This window comes from Opisthocomus hoazin, chromosome 2 (assembly GCF_030867145.1).
Source record: "Opisthocomus hoazin isolate bOpiHoa1 chromosome 2, bOpiHoa1.hap1, whole genome shotgun sequence".
NCBI lineage: Eukaryota > Metazoa > Chordata > Aves > Opisthocomiformes > Opisthocomidae > Opisthocomus > Opisthocomus hoazin.
This window is the reverse complement of record NC_134415.1, coordinates 39309975-39334534: the sequence shown is the minus strand read 5'-3', so window position 1 is coordinate 39334534 and position 24560 is coordinate 39309975. Positions and strand designations below refer to the sequence as shown.

Sequence of the window (24560 nt, the reverse complement as noted above, 5' to 3'; positions counted from 1 at the left end):
TTTAAACATTTACCAATGAAACCTGTGTACTTTACTGGACAATGAATTATGATCCTTTTCAGAAATTATCTTTTAAAAACAAAAGCTATAATTAAAGCTTAAGAGGAAAATCATGTAATGGAAATGTCTTTCAATTCTCTTTTAATTAACAGCACTGCATAAATATAAGCTGAGCTACTCATTTCCTCAAGACAATGCATCTCAAAGTATCAGATGTTATCTCCCAGAAAATCTCTACATTAAAAGTGCTTCTGGCTTGTGCCACTTCAGACCACTTCTACCCTATTGTCTTCCCAGTTATTCATAGGATGCCTGGCCTTTTTTCTTTTTTTAAATTGATGGTTTTGAGATTAGTATGCTTTGCACATGCAGACCTCTACAGCCACTCAAAGTCCAGAAGTCTGTTTATAGTCTACAGCTATCATTTGCAGTATCAGGTTGAAAGGGGTACAAAACAGGACACACAGACTTCTAAACAAACTCTGTGCAAGCCTTCCAAGCACACCAAGAGAAGAACTGCTTTACACGAGTGTTGCTGTCTTTGGTCAAGAACACACTTTGGCTCTTTTGCATTTTTAACTTTAATTGCACAAAAAAGACTCCTGAGTCCAACAGCTCTTTTGTTTGGCATAACTGGCATTAACCTGTAGAAATAAAGCATTCTCATTTTAGCTTTCAGCTGGCAAGTGTTTTTGGGCCTTTGACATGCATACTCACATGAGCAGCCCTGTAGATTTGAGGCAGCAAAGTTAGGTACCTATATAAAAATATCTACAAGCAAGTTCTGCTGTTAGTTGGATTGAATGAACTGCTTTTTATTCAAAGAGTTTATCATAAACAAAAATCTGTAAATTCATACCAGTCACTGAAAAAGTTTCTAGAGACATGCAACAATTATTTGAGTTTAATAAACTTTTCAATGTGTTAAACTTTTACTTTCAAATATATGTATTTTTAGATAGTCAATGACAAGAGAACCTTCATTTTAACACCTAATCAATTTAGTCCATATTCTGCATTGTATGATGCAGTACAACTCTGTAAGGACAGTAACCATCCAGTGTACATCATTCAGCTTGCAGTACCATAGGTATACTGGATTCATTTGTTCTAACCATTTAGCCTTTCACACTAACAGTATTTCCCAACCAGTTTTGTAGACTGCTACCCAAACTGCATTTTTGTGAACTAAATTGTTTATTTTTCCTTCATAACTAGTTAGGTTACTGCTAATTGTTAAATAGGTTTTGGGCTGAGTTTTGCTTTGCAGTGTATTGAAAAATGAATTAGTGAATGTCTTCTGAAGAAACTAACACACCTCCTCTCCTAAATGACTAAGCTTCACATTTTGTGGAAAACAAACAATATTTGCAAAACAAAGCAGTAGTTTTTATTGCACCAGAGAATGCTTTCCTAGATGAAGATTTGAGAAGTCACAACACATGACCATACTCCTACTACCTCAGAGCACATTTCTCTCTCACAGTGTCAGCAGTAAGCAATGAGCACTGCAGCCAAAATTCCAATCAAGTTCCTGCGTGTGCTGTTTCCCAATAGCTGTCCTCGGCTTGCTCCTTTTTTTGGGCCCTACAAATTGCTGTTTGAAGATACCTATTTTTTGCATTGATTAGACACAGTGGCTTAGAGTGGAATCCAAGCTGTTTGCTTGTGGCCCTTGAAGCTCTGTTTTCTCAGAGTCAACAGAAGTAAAGGAATATGGCATATATTCAAGTTCAGAAGCTGAAAAGGAAACAGTTTAGCGCAGTGAATAAACCTTACAAAACTCTACAAATACAGCATTTCACACAATGATGTGGTGATAAAGTAAACATGGCTCTTGCATAAACACCACAGACTGGACAGCACTGTTTGAGACTTTTTAATATTCAGGAGATTAAGGACATATAAAAAAGTGTGAATCATTCAGCAGTAAAAAAATGGAATTCTTAGACATTATGAGCAAAACATCACTAGTATCTATTTACTAGCAAGTGTATATCATTATCATTTGAATAATGAAATATTACTTCTCTCACACCAAATGGCACTTTCAGATACACATCTAATGCAACCACCTCGGTAACAAGTGTTCCACAAAAAATACAATCCTGTAAAATACTTCAGTATAACTTCATGAAGATGTTGCTATACAGCACCTCTGAAAGGTGCATACAGTATGCAAAACATATTTCAAAATAAGTTCTAAATTTCTCTAATTTATATAATGGGAAGCAAAAATTTAGTCCATCTTTCTCTTTTTTCCTTTAGCAGGAGTTTTGGAGGTATGATCATTTTCAGCATTTGGTTCCCAGAGTGCATTTCTTACAAATCTAGAAGCAGCTCCTTTATTGAGTTTGGATGCCTTTTTCTTGTCTGCTATTTCTTTCACCTTGTTCATGTATGTTCTTATTCTCTCCTAGGGAAAAAAAAAGGAAAAAATATTTCACGCCCTTGTCCAAGATTGCTGCTAAAATAAAATCAATTAATAGAAGCTCTCCATACTGTACATTTCTATAACTATAATATCTAGAAAAATAGCATCATTTCAATATATACACCAGGCTCTTTGCAAACTTGAGGCTTCCTCTTTAGCAGATTTTCCATCATGGGTACCTATGATACTAATTTGCATGACATCAACCATCACAGGAACACAAATTCCTACAGAGTTGAAAATTCTACATCTAATTTACAGTGAGACAAGAACTGTTGTTGCAAGCAAAGTTAGAAAGCAAAATACTGAACTCAGTTTGGCCTACATAAAGATGGCAAAATAATACTTAGATGTTTGACCTACTTATAGGTGAATTATACTGTCTGATTACTGTCTAAAAAAAAAGAAAATTCAGCATGTCCAAGCAAAGCCAAAAAGCATCTTACACAAAATCAGAGATGTTAAAAGCATTACACATGCAACTACACAGAAGTCTTGTGGTTAAGATCCTGAAATGGTCAAGGGGGCTTCTCAAAGAACCTATTTAAGGCAGCCGAATGAATTTCCAGCAGTATTAGAGTTCCTTTTACGACCATAAATAACAAAAAAAGCCTGCTTCCATTGCCATTCCATCAAGTGAGGGGATGCTTTCTTGCCATCTGAGCCTACTACACACTCTTGGTGTCTTCAGGTTCTTGTGACCAAAACCTGGCTTGGATTCCGCCCCACCTAAGTATACCCTCCCAGCTTAACAATCACATTTATGCACCTACTCATTCTCATCTACTTCTGCAATCAAGAGAGAAAATCATTTTGAGAGTGTAACTAAACCCCTCTAAGATGGGAATCACCCTGTGTTAAATGCCTGCTTCTCCACTGACTAGAGGATACTTACAGTAATTTTGTAAAATTTATAAAAGTTTGGTTGATCAATTTCACGTCTACATATTTAGCCTAATATAGCCTTCAACTCTAAGGCCTTTTGGTGTTACTATAATACAAACAACAGACAACAGTAACATACATATACATACATATACGTAGCGCTCTACCTGATAGCCAAATGATTAATGTGGATTAACAGAACACACTGCTAACTAAATAAACGTTGTTTTTATGTAACCCACACATTTCTCACACAGCCATTGACAGCTTTTTGAATCTGGAACAAAAGTTAAGAGACCTACACTACAGAAGTGATTTTCCATTCTTCAATGACCATTATAAGCCACTGATGTGCCAAAAGGTTGGCCACTCTTTCCGTATCAAAAACATAGCTTTAATGAGGAGAGCTTTACAGGGTCTGAAATCATGATAGACTGTAATATTTCTTTGGTGACTGAGATGGCTAATGAGAACAGATGGCAAACCTACATGTATCAACATGGGAAAAAGGAGCTGACAAATGTCAACGTGACAAAAGAAATGAACTCTGATAGCTTGAATGTGAGTTTTATTAATACTATTTGAATCCCCAGGTATTCCCTGTATGTACACAAGGAGAGCAATTCCAAAAACAAAACAATCGTGACAAAGTCTTTTTTTATTCCCTTTCCACATGAATAAGAACATCACAATGCTCCTGGAAGGAAGGAATGTGCATTCATTCACCTTGATACATGTAAAAGGAAAAGAGAACTGGATAGGAATCTAGCCTATGATAATTCACTCATTCTTCAGAGTTAAAATGACTGGCAATTGTGAAGTAAAATACCAGCATAAAACATCCACAGCAGAAGAGAAAATTTAGTTTTTAGTATTGCTAAATTAACACAATATTCAGACACTATATAAGAGGAACAAGAAACTGACTGAAAGCTCATAAAATATTAACTGATCCATCTTTTAATATGATACAGTCTAGACTACTGAAAACCTCACAAAATTAAAAATAGAAATATTCTTGTTATTCAGACTAACTTTTATATTTTTCAGTCCTATCTTCCGTTCCGCTGGTTATGTAAGGATTACATTTAAGCTAAGTATTTTACGATTGCCCAGATTTAATATTTTCATTTATACAGGAATTAAAATGCATAGCTATAAGTTTTGATTTCTATTTTTTCTTCAGGCTAAATGATTCAATTCTTTAAGTCAGCAGAATTTTCAAGATAGCCGGCCTTCTATACTGTAGTCATGCATCTAAATGGAATATAAAGACAAACCTAAAAGATTTATTATAGGTTGTAAATATGTCACTAATGCAGAATTACTGGACAATATACATAAAACTGGTGCCAAAAAAGCTTTTAGCTTTGTTGCTGAACTGGATTCTTTACTGCTGAGAAAATGAATTAATGGAGGACTTGCAAGGGGGAGGGGGGCTCTTTCCCGTCTTTGATAGTAAATCAACCACACTACACTTTTAGAGTCATACAAAAGTAAGAAAAGGCAGCCTCAGAGATTAACATGATTCCAAGTATTTATAAGAAAAAAAAGGCCATACTGGAAGTTATAAATTATTATCAGACATGTAACATTTTTCCATTTAACAGAGAGACAAGTGAAAAGCTGCTCTGTTCAGAATCCAATTCTCAAACAAAAGTGGAGAAAAGATAAGATGACACCATTCATCTTCTTGTTCTTTTCTAATTTCAGACGACTTTACAACTTTGCTTTAAACAGTACTGTTTGGAACTAAAAATATAACTTTCTTAATTTAGAGAGCCCAGCAGGGCATATGAACAGATACATAACACCATGTAGCATATGCGTGCTATTATGGCAGCATATCGATTTTAAACATAGATATAAACATTTTTTACTTCTATGAGAGTTAACTGTTCTGGGCAAGTATGATATTACAGTGTATGCAGTGTAAGAATCTTACCAGTTCGTGTTTCACTGGATGTTCCTTTGGATTGATTCCCTGAGTAGCCAAGTATACTACAAGAAAACACATGGGTTTTTGAAACTGAAGGCTTCATGACTGAAGACCCAACAAATAAGTCACATAGGAAAACTGTAGTTGCCACACAAAACAATTAATAAGAATTGAGTTAACTGTGTTGTTAGGTATCTGACAAACTATTATCATCAAATATTGTAGCTAAAAAAAAAAATACCAGCATGGTTAAACTTTCTGTCCTTAAAAGCCATGAAAAAAACCAGAAAGAAACATCCTCATGAATGTCCAAAGTCAGCTTTTGAAAATATCAATTTTTGATTTGGAGTTTCAACATCATTTACCCCACGGATGTCAATAATTTGGGTCTTCATGGTAATTAGAAGTTTCTAATTATTTGGCTATGAAATATGATTCTTTAATGTTTGCAGCTGTCTAGAACGTGTTTAAATTACAATAATAAATACTACTGTTTCCTCCTACCATATACTTACCCCAGAACATTGAATTTAACGTGTAGACTGAAACCAAATCCAGCTTTGCTTGCTCAAGAGGTTCTAACTGGAACGAAAAAAACCCACCACGTTTGCATATTTTTAAGCAAGATGTGCACAGATTTTAGTAAAATGCACATTTTATAATTGTGAATGTATTCGTAAAAAAGTACAAACCAAATGAGCACATTTGCACAAGTTCCCTGAGACCATGTCTATGCCTATTTCCATGCCATCACAGAACCATTCTCTCCTCTGCAAGCACCCATGTCATTTTCCCGGTCTGATGTTAAATGCCAGTCCCATACAGCCAAAAGCACAAAAATCTCTTGACATGTAGCTCTCAGACCACTGATCTCACAGTCAGAACTAAGTCCCTATTTCTCCACAGCAACTGAATTCAGAATAGTTTTTGCTATAAATGGAAGAAGGAAAAAAAAAAAGGTCTTAAGATTGCTGAAGCTCAAACGGGAATATAGCATTTTACAGACAATCAATGAACATTAACACTACACATGGCAGACTGTTCAATGCATGCTGGAATACTTAGGGCTGTAAAGCAAAGGAAGAATAAAGATAATGAGGGATTTTTTTTTTTTTTTACTCGACTGTCAAAGTCAATTTATTATTTTAGTCCTATAGGATTTCCAGACACTGATAACATCATTGTACAGCTCACTAGGTCTAACATGGATACTGTCAAAAGATCAGTGTTGTCAAGACTGTTTTCTTCATAATTTATTTGTGTTAGAAATCCTCAGAGGATAAAGAAGTTCCCTCATGTGCTGGCTTTTTCTTGCCCTAAAGAAAGAAATTACATGTTAGACTTTAAATGTTAAAAGATAGAGAGGCTTGTATCAAGTCTTCAGGCAGTACCTTGCTGTGTCTTTATGCCCTGAAAAAAACCCACATTTTACAGACTTGTGCTTATAACATAGCTAGAGGAGACAGCTCAATTTTTCAAGCACCAGGTTCTGCAAGTCTAGACTTCTAGAATCAGATCAATTCTCACTGCTGTCAATTCACTTTTACATCCTTCTGGATATACCAAGTACCATTAAGTTTGTTGTGAACAGGTCTTGGACAAAAATGTGAACGAACTCTCCGTTATGAAAGAGCACTCAGCATGCGCTTTAAGAAAGGTGAGGAATAAACTAGAATGTCCTCTACTTAAATGGCTCAATGATAGGATCATCACTTTTCAGCTTGGAAGTGCACGTATTTCATTGTTTAGTTTGTAAGACCATCTGGATATCCTAGAAATGTAAGAATTTCAAATATTAGTTAGCAAGGGTAGGAAGTGTCATATTTGTTATTTCTCTGTGCAGCGGCTAGCCTAACAGGCCTTTTTATTTCAGTTTGGATTCCCAGGTGTTCCTGTACTAATAACAAAAAGGCTGTCAAAAGGAAGATTACCTTTTGGAGAAGCTCACTCCTAGAAGTTGCCATCATTGTCTTCAGCACCTCATCTACAGAACCAAGAGATTTTTCAAATGCTATAAGATAATCATGAATTTCAGTAGGGTATTCTTCTGTATTAATATCATCTTCTGACATTTCCATCTGGAAAGAGGAAACACAACTAATAATCCTTTTCATTAAGTCCCTTCAGAGTCAAAAGACTGTATTTTACAATAAAAAGCATTAGCACTCATTCATTAAACATTGTAAGAACTGCCTACTTCTGAAGAGTTCTAGTATGTAATGTCAATAGTGACACAGTTAACGGTCCTATATTTTCAGGGATATCTCCTAACTGCTGTGCAAAATGGCGTGAAGGAGCATTACAAATGACAGGACTGTAGATTCTATTCTTGTAATGGTCCCAAACCAGTATTCAGCTTTTATGGTCTGTGATAGAAAAATTATTTGCTTGTTTAAAAGAAGTGCTCTATAAATCACAGAATATAAAAAGCTACATGAAGCAACAGGCAGGACACTAAAAAAAAAAAAAAGAAAACAACCCACCCACGGGATACGGCTTCAGCCTGTCTTAGGAGCAGACATTACTTCAGCTTTAAAGCAGTTACACAGCACCAGTTGTGTCACGGTCAGTTACATCTTCCAATGCTAAATTCAGGAGTTGGTCCAAGAATTCTTCTGAATCCTCTATCCAGTTTTCTGAGTTGTCTATGGGGTATTATAATGCGCGATATTACTCTAACAGTAGAGTTGATTTGGGGATTTCATAATACTCTGGAAATCTTGTAGACACATCTATGCACAGCAACAGTGAGGTAAGCAAAGATGTGAAAGATCCCAAAGCACTCCTTTTTTGATCCCAGCTTTCATGGTAACATGGCACAGCTACTGCCAAGCCATCTGGCTGCTGGTTACAATCAATACTTTTAATTCCTCTCAAATCATAAGTCACATACTATCTTGGGGAGTTAAAGTTACTTAAAGCTGTGTTATTTTCTACAACTCCTACTGATGGAGCAACAACTTTTTGAACATTATAAGCAAAGAAGAAATACATAATTTTCCTGCTCCTTTGGCAAGCTGCATCAAGAACAGTGGGAGCACCTGGATCACTGCAGTCTTTCCTATTTAGGATCAGTGCAATAATCCCACTGCCCAGCCGCTGAGTACAGAGGGCAGGAACATAAACTGGAGAAACTGCGCTGTGAAAATCTGATGCACACCAAACCACACAGGCAGTGCAAACAGCAAGCAAACAGCAGACAGCTGTCACATCACTGGAGTTTGTTTTAGATAAAGATTTGATCTTTCCCTTTTCCTGGCAAGAGCGTGGTATGTGTGAGAGAGGTTTCTTTTTATTTATATTGTCTCCTGGAGGTCAAACAGGAGAAAGACTGGGAGGAAAAACAGTGTGGAGGTTGTCTGCAACTCCAGTTTTAACCGCACCAGCATGATTCCAGAAATATGATCAGCCAGTTAACAAGTCCAGTTTCACTGCTGTTGTTTGCATGGTTTAGAATTATAATCCTGCTCAGCTGCATGACTTTTCGTCCTGGTCAGAGCTCTTTTTCAGAATCACAATGCTAACCATGACATGTTGAAGGTCCCCGCTCTACCCCAGCATATAACTCACACATGTAAATACTGTTTCAGTCAGCTGCAGCAGACCTAAGCAAGAAAGCTGAGCTGGACCTACAAGATGCTGCCAACAGAATGGCAAATACAATTATTTCTGCCATTTATGATAGTATTGTTTGTGTTTCATTCTGTCCTGGCCACCTGCATTATAATCACCCTTGTTAGTTTGATTAAGAGTCCAGAAACAATGTTTGTGATTAACTTTTAGTCATATAATACAGCATAAAAAAATACTCAAAGCTACAGAAGAAACTACATTTTCCCAGCTGTTAAAACAATTAAGCTTGTTTAGAAGGCATCTGTCAATACTCATTTACTGTACTTATACATACAGGGAGAGAGGTGTAATCCAATCAAACAATCATCTACAGAGTTTACCATCACTACAATACTTAATCTACTATGGTCTTAATTTGATGGACATGCATGAACGTAACAATAAAGTCAAACTTTTCTCTCTCCCTTTATCAGGGCATCCAGCACCAGCAACTGCAAGAAAATAAACAAACACCAACAAACTCCTGCAGCAGGAATGTGTTATCAATCAAAACTAAACTGAGCTATTTTACAGCAGTTGCAAGGATAAACAGCCACTAGAGCATATATGATACTCTTTCCAATATCCCAAGATAAACCTAAAGAATGAGACAGAGAAAGAATAGGAAGATAGAACAAAAGGTTACATCTGTAACAGTCCAAAATACATTTTTCTACAATTGCTGTCTCATGAAACAGAAAGAATTAAATTTGCCCTTGTTTCACAAAGTATTTACTTGATGCTGTCAATTAGCAAGGAAAGGGAAAAAAAAAAAATGCATGAACCTTCAATGGAACAAGGCTGCACATTAGGCCGTGTACAGTATCCCTCATTGGTAAGTTCGCTCCTTCTGCCCAGGAAGGGGGAAGAATTTGTTGAACTTGGGTTTTCAGTTCATTTCAACAGGAACTAGCAAGTTCCTACTCGTGCTGTGTAGGGACCTCTCTTGTCATTAGACTGTTGTTTCAGCATTACTAATCTCTAAGCAGGACATGTTACACTGTTGGCACATGCGAACAATAAGACAGCAGTCAATAGCCTAGAACAGTTTTGATAACATTAAATAAACAAGAACAAACTTACACTACACTAGAAAACATGTACACTGGAAACTCCACAAAACTGTTTCTGCCAAAATCAAAATACAGACTGCACCTGTAAAATTACATTCTACACCTATAGAATGACAAAGCCAAGGATGGAAGGAACTAGGACAACATCAGTGACTCTCTAAACATACCTAAAGGCTATACTGCCCTCAGTAGTTATGTTTCAGTTATTAAACCACAAACAAGATTTTCCTCAAGTTTTACAAGTGTTTCTCTGTACATTTTGAACAAGTAGAAATTTATTTCAGTTCCTAGAGTTGATGTTTACTACACCGGTTTTCTCTGTTGGATTTATTGAGTTTCAACCAAATTTTATTTGGCACACAGATTCCGCTTAAAAAAATTAAGAACAGTACAAATATTCAGATAAGAGAATTTATGAAAATACTTGCTGTGTAAGCATGTGAATAATGAGGAAGTCTAAGGGAAACAAGGATAAGACAGCATTTTCATTATCAAGTGGTAACACTTATGATGCAGAACACAATCTCTGGTTGTGTTCATGATGATAATACTTTATAAGATCTTTAATTTTAAGAATGCAAAGGAAAGCTCATAACGCATAAACATAAAACACAAGAGAAAAGGCCCACTTTGATTAAGGACAGTGAGGCAAACAAATAGTGATGAAAAACGTGGTATGACTTCATAACATCAATCCACCAGAAACAGCTTTCCCTTTTAACCCTGAGCTCAACAACGGCCATGTAGTTTTTGGGAAAACAGCATAAAATGAAAATATATTTGAGGAACAAAAGGGGTTTAAATTACAAAAGTAAACCATTTTCATGAGAAAACTTATTCATTGCATTTAAGTCTGATCAAAAATTGTCTTATAAGTTTCCACAGGTGGAAAATTTCTCAATATTCTGAAAACAAGGAACACCTTCTTTTCTCTCCAGTCAACACAGTATAAATCAGAGCAAGTAGTACACTCCACCTGCAAAAACGGAATGGAGGGAAATATCAGACATTACGAACCTCAGAAAAGACACAAATACGAAAAGGAGAAAGCAAGAGAAAATATGTCATCTTCTTGTTTTAGTTTTGGCTGCTGCCGGCAACAAAAGCGCCACACGGCCGCCCCTCCCCCTGCCGCGGTGCGGAGGAGAATGGAAAGAAAACAGGCAGAAAACTGGTGGGTCGGGATAAGGGCAGTTTAACAGAACAGCAAACAGAGGGAACAGTAACAACAACAATACAGGTAAGGAGAAAACATGACAAAAACAGACCCACTCTCTCGGACCGCACCGCCGCCGCACGCTCCCGAGCCGCGAGTGAGTTCTTGCCGCGCCGCCCCCCCCACCGGAACCCTGTGTGACGGCACATGGTATGGAATACCCGGCTCTGTTTGGCCAGGTTGGGGTTGGGTCAGCCCACTCGGCTGTGCCCCTTCCTGGAGTCCGGTGAAAATTAACCCTGTCCTGGCCAAACCCAGGACATTATCCACCCCTTATTCCATACCATCTACGTCATGCCCAGGTGCCCCATTGTCCAGTTCATCGCCACCACTTCTCCTGTCTCCAGATATCATTCCCTTAGTCTATGGATCATCACTCTAAAGTGTCCGTTGAGTTCATTTAATCCATGACTTCAGGCTCCATCTGTCATAATGGTCTTCCGTGGCAGGAGAGGTGATGTGTGGTGATGGGCGGTCACTTGCTGCATCCAGAGCTCACGGCTGATATATCTGGTGCGGCCCGTGCCCACAGTCTGCAGGAGATGTTGATCTTGATGAAGTTGCTGGATGCCAGTTGTTGAAAACCAGGTCCAGTTCCATTATCGCTGTGCTCTGCTAGGTTTTCATCAAAAAAGTCCATCCTTCTTTAATCTGGAAGATTCTTACTATGCTACTACTGGTACAACACATAACAATTATAACAGTGATAACAGACAGTGACAGGGTTATTTAACAATTAACTTTATACAATTTATTTATGGACTATTCTCGCCCAAAATCAAATCCCCATGAGGTACACATCAGACTTCCCCATCCTTCTGCATTACCCACCAGGTACACCCAGGTCCTTGAGCAAAAGCAATCCCGCGGACGGGCTTGCCTTTGCCCGAGGCAGGACTAACCCAAACTGTCTTCCCTAACATGTTCCGCATATGCACTACAGGGACTTTATCTCCTTCTACGGGGCGCTGAAGTTTTCACTGGGCAGGACCAGCCCGGTTGGTGGATCCCCTAGTGTTAACCAACCAGGTGGCCTTTGCTAAATGGGTATCCCAATTTTGAAAGTCCCACCCCCCACTGCCCTCAAAGTGTTTTTTAGCAGCCCATTGTACCGCTCGATCTTTCCAGAGGCTGGTGCATGGTAGGGGATGTGATATACCCACTCGATACCGTGTTCTTTGGCCCAGGTGTCTATGAGGCTGTTATGAAAGTGGGTCCCGTTGTCCGACTCAATTCTTTCGGGGGTGCCATGTCGCCACAGGACTTGTTCTTCCAGGCCCAGGATGGTATTCCGGGCGGTGGCATGGGGCACAGGGTAGGTTTCCAGCCATCCGGTGGTGGCCTCCACCATTGTGAGCACATAGCGCTTGCCTTGGTGGGTTTGTGGCAGTGTGATGTAGTCAATCTGCCAAGCCTCCCCATATTTATATTTTAGCCATCGTCCTCCATACCACTGAGGCTTTACCCACTTGGCTTGCTTGATTGCAGCGCATGTCTCACATTCATGGATACCCTGTGTGATGGTGTCCATGGTCAAGTCCACCCCTCGGTCACGAGCCCATCAGTATGTTGCATCTCTTCCTTGGTGGCCCGAGGTGTCATGGACCCACTGAGCTATAAAGAGTTCACCCTTCTGTTGCCAGTCCAGATCCACCTGAGCCACTTCAGTCTTGGCAGCCTGATCCACCTGGTGGTTGTTTTGATGTTCTTCAGTGGCCCAACTCTTAGGGACATGGGCATTCACATGATGCACTTTTACAATAAACTGCTCCAGACAGGCAGCAATATCTTGCCACAGCGGGGCAGCTCAGATGAGTTTGCCTCTGCTCTGCCACTTGTTCTTCTTCCATTGCTGCAGCCATCCCCACAAGGCATTGGCCACCATCCAGGAGTTGGTGTAAAGATAGAGCACTGGCCACTTCTCTCGACTGGCAATGTCTAAAGCCAGCTGGATGGCTTTCACCTCTGCAAACTGGCTGGACTCACCTTCTCCCTCGGCAGTTTCCATGACTTGTCATCTAGGGCTCCATACAGCAGCCTTCCACCTCCGCTGCTTCCCCACAATGAGACAGGACCCATCCGTGAACAGGGCATACTGTTTCTTATCTTCTGGCAGCTGGTTATACAGTGGGGCCTCTTCAGCATGTGTCACCTCCTCCTCTGGCGATGCTCCAAAATCTTTGCCTTTTGGCCAGTCCATGATTACCTCCAAAATTCCTGGGCGACTGGGGTTTCCCATTCAGGCCCGCTGGGTGATCAGCGCGACCCACTTACTCCACGTAGCATCGGTGGCATGATGCGTAGAGGGGACCCTCTCTTTGAACATCCAGCCCAGGACCGGCAATCATGGTGCTAGCAGGAGCTGTGCTTCAGTGCCGACCACTTCTGAAGCAGCTCGAATGCCTTCATACGCTGCCAGAATCTCTTTTTCAGTGGGAGTATAGTGGGCCTCAGACCCTTTGTATCCCCGGCTCCAAAACCCCAGGGGTCGACCTCGAGTCTCCCCTGGTGCTTTCTGCCAGAGACTCCAGGTTGGGCCGTTCTCCCTGGCTGCGGTGTAGAGCACATTTTTAATGTCTAGTCCTGACCGGACTGGACCAAGGGCTACGGCATGAACTATCTCCCATTTAATCTGTTCAAATGCCTGTCGTTGCTCAGGGCCCCATTCAAAATCATTCTTCTTCCGGGTCACGTGGTACAGAGAACTTACAATCTGGCTGTAATCTGGGATGTGCATCCTCCAAAAACCCACAACACCCAGGAAAGCCTGTGCTTCCTTTTTGCTGGTTGGTGGAGACATAGCTGCTATTTTGTTGATGACATCCATTGGGATTTGGCGGCACCCATCCTGCCATTTTATCCCCAAAAACTGGATCTCTTGCGCAGGTCCCTTGACTTTACTTCGCTTAATGGCGAAACCAGCTTTCAGAAGGATCTGAACTACTTTCTCCCCTTTCTCAAAAACTTCCTCCGCGGTGTCACCACATACAATGATGTCATCGATGTACTGCAGATGTTCTGGAGCTTCACCCTTTTCCAGTGCAGTCCGGATTAGTCCATGGCAAATGGTGGGACTGTGCTTCCACCCCTGGGGCAGTCAATTCCAGGTGTACTGGATGCCCCTCCAGGTGAAAGCAAACTGTGGCCTGCACTCTGCTGCCAAAGGGATGGAGAAGAATGCATTGGCAGTGTCAACTGTAGCATACCACTTGGCTGCCTTTGACTCCAGCTGATATTGAAGTTCTAGCATGTCTGGCACGGCAGCACTCAGCGGTGGTGTGACTTCATTCAGGCCACGGTAGTCTATTGTCAGTCTCCACTCTCCAGTAGTTTTTCTCACTGGCCATATGGGACTATTCAAGGGTGAGCGAGTTTTGCTGATCACTCCTTGACTCTCCAGCTGGCGGATCAGCTGATGAATGCGGAGAAGGGAGTCTTGGTTGGTACGATACTGTCGCTGGTGCACCGTTGTGGTTGTGATGGGTACCTATTGTTCTTCAACCCTCAGCAACCCCACAACGGAAGGATCCTCCGAGAGACCAGGCAAAATGGACAGCTGTTTAATTTCTTCCATCTCCAAAGCAGCTATGCCAAAAGCCCACCGATACCCCTTTTGGTCCTTGAAATAGCCTCTCCTAAGATAGTCTATCCCAAGGATGCACGGAGCCTCGGGGCCAGTTACAATGGGGTGCTTCTGCCACTCCTGCCCAGTGAGGCTCACTTCAGCCTCCAATACACTCAGCCCTTGGGACCCCCCTGTCACTCCAGAAATGCAAATGGACTCTGACCCTTGGAAATCTGATGGCATTAAAGTACACTGTGCACCAGTGTCCACTAGAGCTTTATACTCTTGTGGATCTGACGTGCCAGGCCACCGAATCCACACCGTCCAATAAACACGGTTGTCCCTTGCCTCCCCCTGGCTGGAGGCAGGGCCCCTCTAATCCTGGTCAGAGAATTTGCTGCTCACCTGCTGTAAAAAAGACTTGGAGGTCCCCTCCAGAGGATCGGAATCAAGATCAAACTGCCTACCTGGCCTGGAGAGCTGGCTGCTGGAAACTGGAGCGGCATTTTTCCTAACAGAATCCCCTTTTGTGATTATTTTACCTCGCAACTCACGCACTCGTGCCTCTAGACTTGAGGTGGGTTTTCCATCCCACTTCCTCATGTCCTCTCCGTGGTGACGCAGGTAGAACCACAGGGTGCCCCGGGATGTATAGCCTCTGTATTCCCTCTCCTGAGCAGAGAAATGCTTGCCCCTAATAGCTGAGACACTGGCCCGTACAGGTGGGGAGTAGGACATATTCTTTTCTAGTCGCTTGACCAGTTTCTCCACAGCTGAGACAAGGGAGGAAGAGAGACTTTCCTCATATTGCCGGAGTCCGACAGCCACCTCATCCACTGTTGGTGCCTCTTTACCTTTCCAGTCTACTATTGCCAGTGAGTTGGCATGTGAGGATGGTGAGCTCCGCACAAACTTCCTCCACATGGATTGTGAGCACTGGAGTTCATCTGGGTCTGTGGGTACCTGCTCATCGTCTGTGTCACAGTAAACCAGCTCCCGCACAGCTAATTCCCTCAAGTACTGAACACCCCTTTCCACATTGGTCCACTTGCCAGGATAGCATACAAAATCGTCACTGAAGGGGTACCTCTCCCTCACGCCTGAGAGAAGTCTCCTCCATAGGCTGAGGACTTGTTCCTTTTTCCCAATGGCCTTGTCAATGCCCCCATCCCTGGCCAGGGATCCCAGCTGCTTGGCTTCCTTGCCCTCTAATTCCAAGCTGCTGGCCCAGTTATCCCAGCACCGCAGCAGCCAGGTGGCAATGTGCTCGCCAGGGTGGCGGCTGAAATCTTTCTGCATGTCTCACAGCTCGCCCAGGGACAGGGACCGGGTGATGATCTCTGTCTCTATCTCCCGCGATGACCCTGGCTCATCATCATCCCTCCCGGAGCGATCTGCTCTCTTTGCATCTTTCTTTAGTTTTACAAGGGCAACTGCTACCTGCACAGGTTGGTCATTGGGCTCAGCTGCGATGCCTGCAGCTGGAGCTGGGGCTGGAGCAGCTGCTGTGCCCGCTGGGGAAACCGAGGCAGACCCTGCAGCTGTGGCAGCGGCAGTGCCGGTCGGGGGGGCTGTGACTGCCTGCTGGGCTGGAGGGGCTGCAGGGCCGGCTGGGAGGGCAGCGCCAGTGCCTGCCGCTTCGTTTCCCCCCCCTTCCCCTTTAGGGCACTGATTCAGGTTGAACAGGGCTCGGTAGGCGTGGGCCAGACCCCAGCACATTGCGGTGATTTGTGTGTCTCTGGAGTTCCCAGGGTGGCAGCACACTTTTTGCAGATATTTTACTAGTTTGTCCGGATTCTGTACTTGTTCGGGGGTGAATTTCAAAGACATCAGGGGTGCCCACTGCTCTAGACACCTGCCCATGCTGTCCCATACACCCAGCCACTCAGAGCTATCTGGCCCCGGGGCAGGTCTCTGCACGATGTTCTTAACTACTTGCTTAACCCTAAACAAGACCCAAAACCCATTCAGGAGGCAGAACAATAGGAGAGTGCTGGCCTGAGCATCCCACAGGTACTTGAAATTCTCAAAAGCAGTTAGGACCAGCCTGAGGGAAAGGGGGGGGGGGTGAAAGAGTGGGGGAAGGTATCCCCTTCGGTTTTCCCCATAGACTGGGTTTGATTATTAACAAATTCTACAACGTAGGATCCGAGGTACGGAAATGACCGCAGTGCCGCATGCAAATACAAGCCTAATTTCATGCACAGTGATGTTATCAGGTCATAAGTCGATATCGTACAGTACAGCAAAATTATCATCCTGATCTTTTTCCCAGCTATGATGAACAGCACGGCATTGAATACATACTGCAAATAAGCATTCAAATACCAGAGCCATCTGATCAAAGTCAGCAACATTTTTTACTGGTGACCGTTTAACTAACACAGTAAATACGTACAACAAATTATAACAAAATCTAAGAAAGCTGTTTTAACACCCACTGCTCAGCCCTGCCGTTATCCCCGCCCCACGTTTGGGCGTCAAATATTAAATGTTTTAGTTTCGGCTGCCGCCGGCAACAAAAGCGCCACGGGGCCGCCCCTCCCCCTGCCGCGGTGCGGAGGAGAATGGAAAGAAAACAGGCAGAAAACTGGTGGGTCGGGATAAGGGCAGTTTAACAGAACAGCAAACAGAGGGAAACAGGAACAACAACGATACAGATAAGGAGAAAACATGACAAAAACAGACCCACTCTCTCGGACCGCACCGCCGCCGCACGCTCCCGAGCCGCGAGTGAGTTCTTGCCGCGCCGCCCCCCCCACCGGAACCCTGTGTGACGGCACATGGTATGGAATACCCGGCTCTGTTTGGCCAGGTTGGGGTTGGGTCAGCCCACTCGGCTGTGCCCCTTCCTGGAGTCCGGTGAAAATTAACCCTGTCCTGGCCAAACCCAGGACACTTCTGAAGACTGTATAAAAAAGACTAAATTGGTGACAATCAGAAGCAGTTTGCCATAGCGCTAATGTGGTGATTGGTCTAAGATCCAGCTGAGTTAAATGCTGTATTAAGGAAGTTTAAATAAAAACAAAAAAAATACAGATGATTGTGCACAACACAACCAGCAAAATCATCCATCTTCATATGTATCTTTCAGGAGAATGAAGAGAAGAACTCTGCAGACAGCTTTCAAGAACAGCACACCCATGACTGGCATACAAAGGTAAGAAAAGGAAAAAGGGAAACTGCAGACAATTTGCAGGTGGTTTTTATGAATAAACTTTGAATATATCTGGTGTTTTAACACAAGCCTTAGAAAGTAATTGCCAGCTGGCTTAAAAAAACAAAACCAAACCTCCCTTCCTCCCCACCCCCACAGCAAAACTGCACCTGTCATACTGAAAGATACAAACTCTAACTAGGCCCTGGGTACCTCTATGAGAGATTTTGCTCAAGATGCACAGTGAAAGTAATGGCAGCTACACGCATGTATCAACATAGCAATAGGAAACTCCGAAAGAATTAAAAAAATGCTCAGTGTTAGTATCATGCACAAGGTTTTCAACTGGAATTAAAAATGCCAAGTTCAGGATAAAAATGGTGTATCTGAAATATTTTGTAACATGCAAACAGAAAACACAAAAGAAATTTAGCATCCTTCCTTCTGCTTAATATTGCAACTCACTTCACACTTCATGTTAATTCTTACCTATTTCTTAAGCACTAGAAGGCCCTGCTTTCATACTGAGCTCAGACCTTTTATTTTTTCAGATGATTCATCTAACAAAAATCAGGTTAGACATTCATCCTTTCAACTGATATTTACAGATTATATAAAGAAAACCAAAACAAACCCAAAACCTTTTGGTTTATATAAAAATGCTCTCCAATTTGAAACAAATGCGTTAAGAACACCCATATGACAAACGGTCTCTGTCAGCTCCTAAAAAGCTGACACTGTCCTCCCTCTCGTGAGTTCTGACTCACAACCTGCAGCGAAAGTAGCTGATGTGCAAGTGCAGCAGATATGTCCCTTCTGCTCTAACACTGTAGGTCGCTGCTGTAGCTGTAGGACAACAGAACAACAAGGAACAAACATCTTAAATTTAAAGCTACCAGAGATCATGACTAAGTTCTTTGATCACAAACCTCTTTTGGGCAGAGAAATCCACTCTTTATTCCATATTTGCAAAACTCTAAGTACGATAGGCTCTAATCTGTAACAGAGACTCCTCAGTATTATTGCTGCATAATAAATATTTTGTTGCCTGCTAGTCATCACTGTGTCCACAGATCTGTTTTGTTACTAATGCCTTTCAAGCCAGCTTGGGACAGCTGGAGAGCACATCTAGTACAATTAGTCAGAGCAGTCTTGATACGCCAACTCACAATCTTGTTTGCAAGAAAGATTTCCACTGCAAAAGTAATTAAGCCTACCATGAAACACCAAGTATGCACCAACAGGCTTATCTTGATCCCCTTAAAAATATCCCAACTTAAGCCATGCTGGTTACCCAATGCACAAGTTGCACTATATTACAAATGGGCAACAGCCAAGAAATCATTTTTAACCCTGCCTTCAAAGCTAGGCTCCAGTCAGCATCTCAACGTGCACAGAAGAACCCTACAAAACAGCTCACAGCCATCAGGGTCTTGCTGATGCCACTGACATAAAGTCTCTTGAGCCTCAAAGGATTTGCAAAGTTTATTCTGATCTGTCTTAAAAGAAGACTAAAATTTAAAGGGAGGGAATAACATTTTTGAGGCTCACTTACACCTCAGCCCATGGTGGATATCATGTGAGAAAACAGGTATCTCAGCTTGGCGTAAGCAACCTGTATTCACTGGAGCCCCATCTATATCCACACAAACCAGCCTTGATGTAGATCTTCAACTTGCATGCTTTGTAGAACAGTTTTATGCTCTGTGCAGTGTAACCAGCTGTCCTAGATTCCACATATTTGATGACATAGTAATTTCCTCTTCTGAACAAATCCAACGTACCCTGGCTCTTGTTCAGCTCCAACCTGTCAGTACATCCATCTTTATGTACAATGATAAAAGCAGCTTTCTTTAGGTATGTCCAGAACATTTTTTAGCGAGAGGTATCCATAAAAGCCCTCACGCTCAGACTATGCTACCACAGCTCAGTTCAAGACTGTTTAGAACAGTGACCCCAGTCTGGTTTTGGCAGCTCATTATTTGACTGTGCTAACAAGACTCTATTCAACTATTAGAAGCATATTTACCCATTTTTTGGTTGAACATAACACAGCAGCTGTTCTAAGCATCAATCTTATTGATGCAGGAGAAAAACAGGGAAAATCTTTTCCACCTATCCCCTAAATAGAGTTTAACAGCTGATAACCTGACAAATAGGAGACCATCTGCTATCAGCAAAGAAAAGGGATGTGCAAAATCACAGAAATGAGGAAGTAATAGGGAAAAGTCATTTGGGGACATGGAATTTTCACAGGGGTTGAAACAGATAAAATAAAACATGTAGGATGGAGAACAGAGAGGCACCCTCACCCGGCACAGGAAGAAAGGCATGGCAGTAAGCACAGCCTGACATGGGAGAACAAAAAAAAAACAGGAGAACAGAGGAAGCCAGAAAAGAGGAACCCAAGCAATTTCCCAGCACAGAAAAATGGAGCTGATACAGAACAGCATGAACGGGCAACGCTGCCTGGGTGAAGAGGTAACTAAATACGGAGTGTATCCCGAGGCCCTGCAGAATGCCTCATAGCAAGCCTGCATAAAGAATGGAGAAAAGCAAATACTTAATAGTGAACAAAGAGAGCTCAGACAAAGGTAATAAAGTCTGCAACCTTTTAACTTTCATAGTCTGTTATCACATCCCCTCAGCATCATCTCTAAAGTTAACAGTATCAAGCTTCGCTCCAGCAGTCACTTTTATTTGTTCTGTCTGTGCTGCCTTTTCCAGCTCTGGTTCTGCAGCATCTACTGAGAGCTGTGGTGACCAGTACCATTCCAGTGCATTGTTTATCTATTTAAAAGAATTTATGTTTTTCTCAGTTCACCATTCCATTCCGTATACATCCTACAATCTTCTAGCACTGCCACTAAAAACAATCTTTACTAAATGCAGGCAGTTCATATGAAAAGCAGACCAACTGTGCACAAAACAAGAATTGAGTCTTCAAAACTTATTACACCACTTCAAAGAGAAACACATTTATCAGAAAGGTTTGTGTGATTCCTGCACTGCATTTCTGATAGGAAGCCTAAGAATTCTAATAAGCACTTCCAAGTTTCTCATGTTCTGGGGTACAGCCTTGTGTTTCTTTAGCAAGGGTCATACTGCCACAGGATTAACAATATCCAAGTATTTTACATTGGAAGCGTTCTTTTATATTTCTAAAATTCAGAAATGTGCCAGAGGCCTTTCAATTTTCACAGAATCACAGAATCACAGAATAGTAGGGGTTGGAAGGGACCTCTGTGGGTCATCTAGTCCAACCCCCCTGCCGAAGCAGGGTCACCTACAGCAGGCTGCACAGGACCTTGTCCAGGCGGGTCTTGAATATCTCCAGAGAAGGAGACTCCACAACCTCCCTGGGCAGCCTGTTCCAGTGCTCCGTCACCCTCAGAGGGAAGAAGTTCTTCCTCATGTTCAGGCGGAACTTCCTGTGCCTCAGTTTGTGCCCATTGCCCCTTGTCCTGTCACTGGGCACCACTGAAAAGAGCTTGGCCCCATCCTCCTGACGCCCACCCTTCAGATATTTGTAGGCATTTATAAGGTCCCCTCGCAGCCTTCTCTTCTTCAGGCTGAACAAGCCCAGTTCCCTCAACCTCTCCTCGTAGGGGAGATGCTCCAGTCCCCTCACCATCCTTGTAGCCCTGAATTTTGATTTATTTTACAATCAAGTCTTTCCATTTTTGTTTGTCTCAAAAATGAGGCCTTTTAATTAGAATAATTTACAAATCAAAGTCCCTTTATTAAGTTGCTAGCAGCTAGTAAGCTTGCAGTCAGGATGCTGTGCCAAAGCATAGGAAGGGGACATCTTCACCTTTGCAGCCACATGGGAGAAATGTAACAAGATCCACTTAATTACAAAGTACTTCAGCTTAGTAATTTGACGTATCACCTCCTTTCTGTCAAGGGAAAAGAGTGCTGCTGAACTATTTTAACCATGGCCTGTACATATAAACTTCTCTTTGAAAGCCATGGTCGTCTTAACAACAATTACTAAGTTCTCAAGGCTCCTTCAGTTGCAACACTATTTTACTGCCTTTTAACAAGAATGTAACCATTTACTGCCTGCAGTACAACCTGCCTAGGTACAGCCCTCCTCAAGGCACCATGCCAGCTGAAAAGCCTGTAGTCCATATTCTCCTCATGGGTAAGTCACACATTAAACTGTGTTTATGCTCACTGCCAGAATCGGTACCCCATACAGCTTGACCCTCAGTTCTGGGAAGTCATGGAGGAGCGTCCACGCATTCGGGACTGCGACAGCAGAAGAGCTTGGACTGTTTAACGCTGACTTACCGCTCCCCTGTGTCGCGTTAATTTGGCAGAAAATAAACCCCCTTGCTTTCTAATGCTCTTCACCGAAGTGAGAGGCTAGGTGCGGCTAGGTTTAAATTCTGAGTGATGTCCAATTTGCCACTACCAGTCCAGTCGCGTTTAATATGTATATTAAACTACCACGACTCTGGATACACTAATAGCAGTCTGCACCTTCAGTCCAGTCATGCTCATGAACAGGCACAGCCGCGTTTGGTCGTGTTCAGTGAGAAACTGTGACAACTGGCTACTTAAACAGTGCAGTTTTATTTGTGCAACAGGTATAGAGCTGTTTTGAATTGCCGGTGATAGTGACTGTCTGCAAGAAACCACATGCAAATATAAAACGCGTGAAAAGATTATAAATAATACAGCCTGGCTATAACTATTCCCAAGAAAAAAGCGCTTAGTTTAAGTCTCATCCAAGGCATCCCAAGGGGAGGAGAAGCAAGGCTCAGCCTGTCGGCCGATCCCGGTTGTCAGAGGCAGTCTGAGGGGGAGTTTCCCTTGACTTGCTCACGGTGTTATCTTCTTTTCCTCCGAAGATCTTCTCCAAAAATCCCCCAATTCCCTGGCTATTTTTATATCCTTTCTACCTTTAAGGTGGAGTTTGAGTGACTGTAGACATACATACTTTTTATCATGATTGGTGTAAAATTCTCTCGCTTCACATTTAAAGGTGAGCGCAGACTCGAAGAGGGGTGGTCGCACCTCAGAGGCAGGAAGCCTTTGGGATGGTGGTGTGTTTTGGTATTAAAATGATATGAAAATGAGCAAAATTCACAAAAGGATAGCACTTTGGCAAGGTTTCAAAAACCTGTTGGCTCAGGGGACCAGATGAGCTGCTTGTCAGTTCTACAGAACCATTTCTTCCCGCTTTATCATCACGGAGCATGGCCACGGAGTCTCCACTCCGCTCCATCCTCTGGTATGTTGCAGGGAGTTGCTGTGTGAGCGGATTCCTCGCATGCCTGCGGCACCTGTGTCCCATCCTCAGAGCTCCTTTTGATTTCATGCTTTTCCTCAATGGGCGAACACTGCTACATTTTTCATATAAAACTTAATTTTCAGATGTAAAACCTTAATTTTACTAATAATTCCACACCCTGGAAGCCCAGTTTAGCTCTTGGCCACAGGCGGGTTCCTTGATCACGTGCACACCAGGCGATGCAAACAGGCGCACGAACTCAGGCCTTCCCCACAGTTTAGAACCAAAACCCCCTGCTCTGGCACTTCTTTGTGGAAGATGAAACCCCTTACCGCTCCTCTAGAGATACGGCAAAGTGGGATTTTAGCTTCTGACTGGACTTCCCGAACGCATTCAGTCACCGGCTTTCCTAACGGAGCTGGGCGTAGGCTGGAGAACCCAGGCAGGACAGCCGCTCGCAGCACGCCGCCCTGGTTTGACGCTCACCTCTTCTGCCGGCCGCACCTCCGCCTCTCCTCGCAGCAAACTGAAAACCTGCGGGGTCGAGATGACCCACCCGCCATCAGGGACTCTGACTCCCGACGGCGCACACCCCCCCACTCCGCCCTTCAAACGCCTCTGGAAAACCCTCCAACCGCTCGAAGCGACCCGACTGCGGTTCTAACGTCTGCCCCAACGGCAGGCCTGACCCTCCGCTCCCTGGCCCGGGCCCGCCGGCCGCACGAACCTCGGGCCGTGCCACCCAGCGGGGAGGGGAGCGGACAGGCCCACCTCGGGGAGGGGGGAGCGCCTGTGCAGCCCCGCGCGCGAGGTGAGCACAAGGGAGAGGCGGGAGCAGCCGCGCTTACCTCCGGCCGGGCGGCCTAGGCCCGCGCGCCGCGCGTGGGACAGCGACGAGAGGGCGGGGCCTCCCACGGCGCGCCGCGGTGACGTCGGCGCCAGGGGCCGGTCGCCACGCAGCGGCTCCGGGTAGCGGGGCCGGGCGGGGGGAGGGGTGGTGCCGCTTCCCGGCAGGTAACGGCTTGTGGTGCGCCCGCACGCCCCTCTCCCCCGCTGGCTGGCGCGTGTTTACCGCGTGCGGCCGGAATACCGGTGACGTCGCAGTTACGGTGACGACAGCGGTCTCCGCCTGTGACGCGAAGAATGGGGCCGCTCTTTCGGGGCAGAAAAGACGCGTTTCGGCTGCCAGCTGGCTCAGGTGGAGGAGGTGGACAGCCAGCGTGTCTCCCGCTGCTCCCAGGCGCTTCCAGCGGCTCCCTGGAGGCGGGGAGGCACAGCCCGGCCGGGGAGGGGGTCCCTTCGCGCCGGAGAGGCCTGGTTTGCGCCGGGCCCGACTGTCGCTACGCATCGTCAGCCTCCAGCTAGGGCTGGTTCCTGACAGCGCTGCTGCTTGAAATTCCCAATGTGTTTCTCCTCAAGATTTCAGCGAATAAATTT

At 43.6% G+C, this 24560-nt stretch overlaps 1 protein-coding gene across 6 annotated transcripts; it reads right to left on the bottom strand.

The window, feature by feature from the left end:
• Window positions 1–790: 790 nt before the first annotated feature.
• Window positions 791–24186, bottom strand: C1D (C1D nuclear receptor corepressor). 6 transcript variants are annotated; one of them, XM_075413298.1, is made up of 7 exons: window positions 23972–24186; window positions 23456–23657; window positions 7742–7903; window positions 7190–7336; window positions 5774–5840; window positions 5265–5320; window positions 791–2416 (listed from the first exon to the last, which is right to left on the bottom strand). In XM_075413298.1, exons 4-7 carry the CDS (start codon window positions 7334–7336, stop codon window positions 2240–2242), a joined length of 447 nt encoding a protein of 148 aa, XP_075269413.1. In that variant the 5' UTR covers window positions 7742–7903; window positions 23456–23657; window positions 23972–24186; the 3' UTR covers window positions 791–2239. The 6 variants fall into 6 exon arrangements, with proteins under 6 accessions (XP_075269413.1, XP_075269417.1, XP_075269414.1 ...); XM_075413302.1 differs by having other exon boundaries at window positions 23610–23657; XM_075413299.1 differs by lacking the exon at window positions 7742–7903.
• Between the last annotated feature and the right edge of the window lie 374 nt (window positions 24187–24560).

Bases quoted from the DNA above. Each gene is read 5' to 3' on its own strand.
- C1D (XM_075413298.1), bottom strand. From the start codon at position 7,336: ATGGAAATGTCAGAAGATGATATTAATACAGAAGAATACCCTACTGAA. The intron at 5,321-5,773 runs GTAAGTATATGG...GTTTTCTTGTAG, and splicing joins GTTAAATTCAATGTTCTGGG to TATACTTGGCTACTCAGGGA. The intron at 2,417-5,264 runs GTAAGATTCTTA...TTTTTTCCCTAG, and splicing joins ATCCAGTGAAACACGAACTG to GAGAGAATAAGAACATACAT.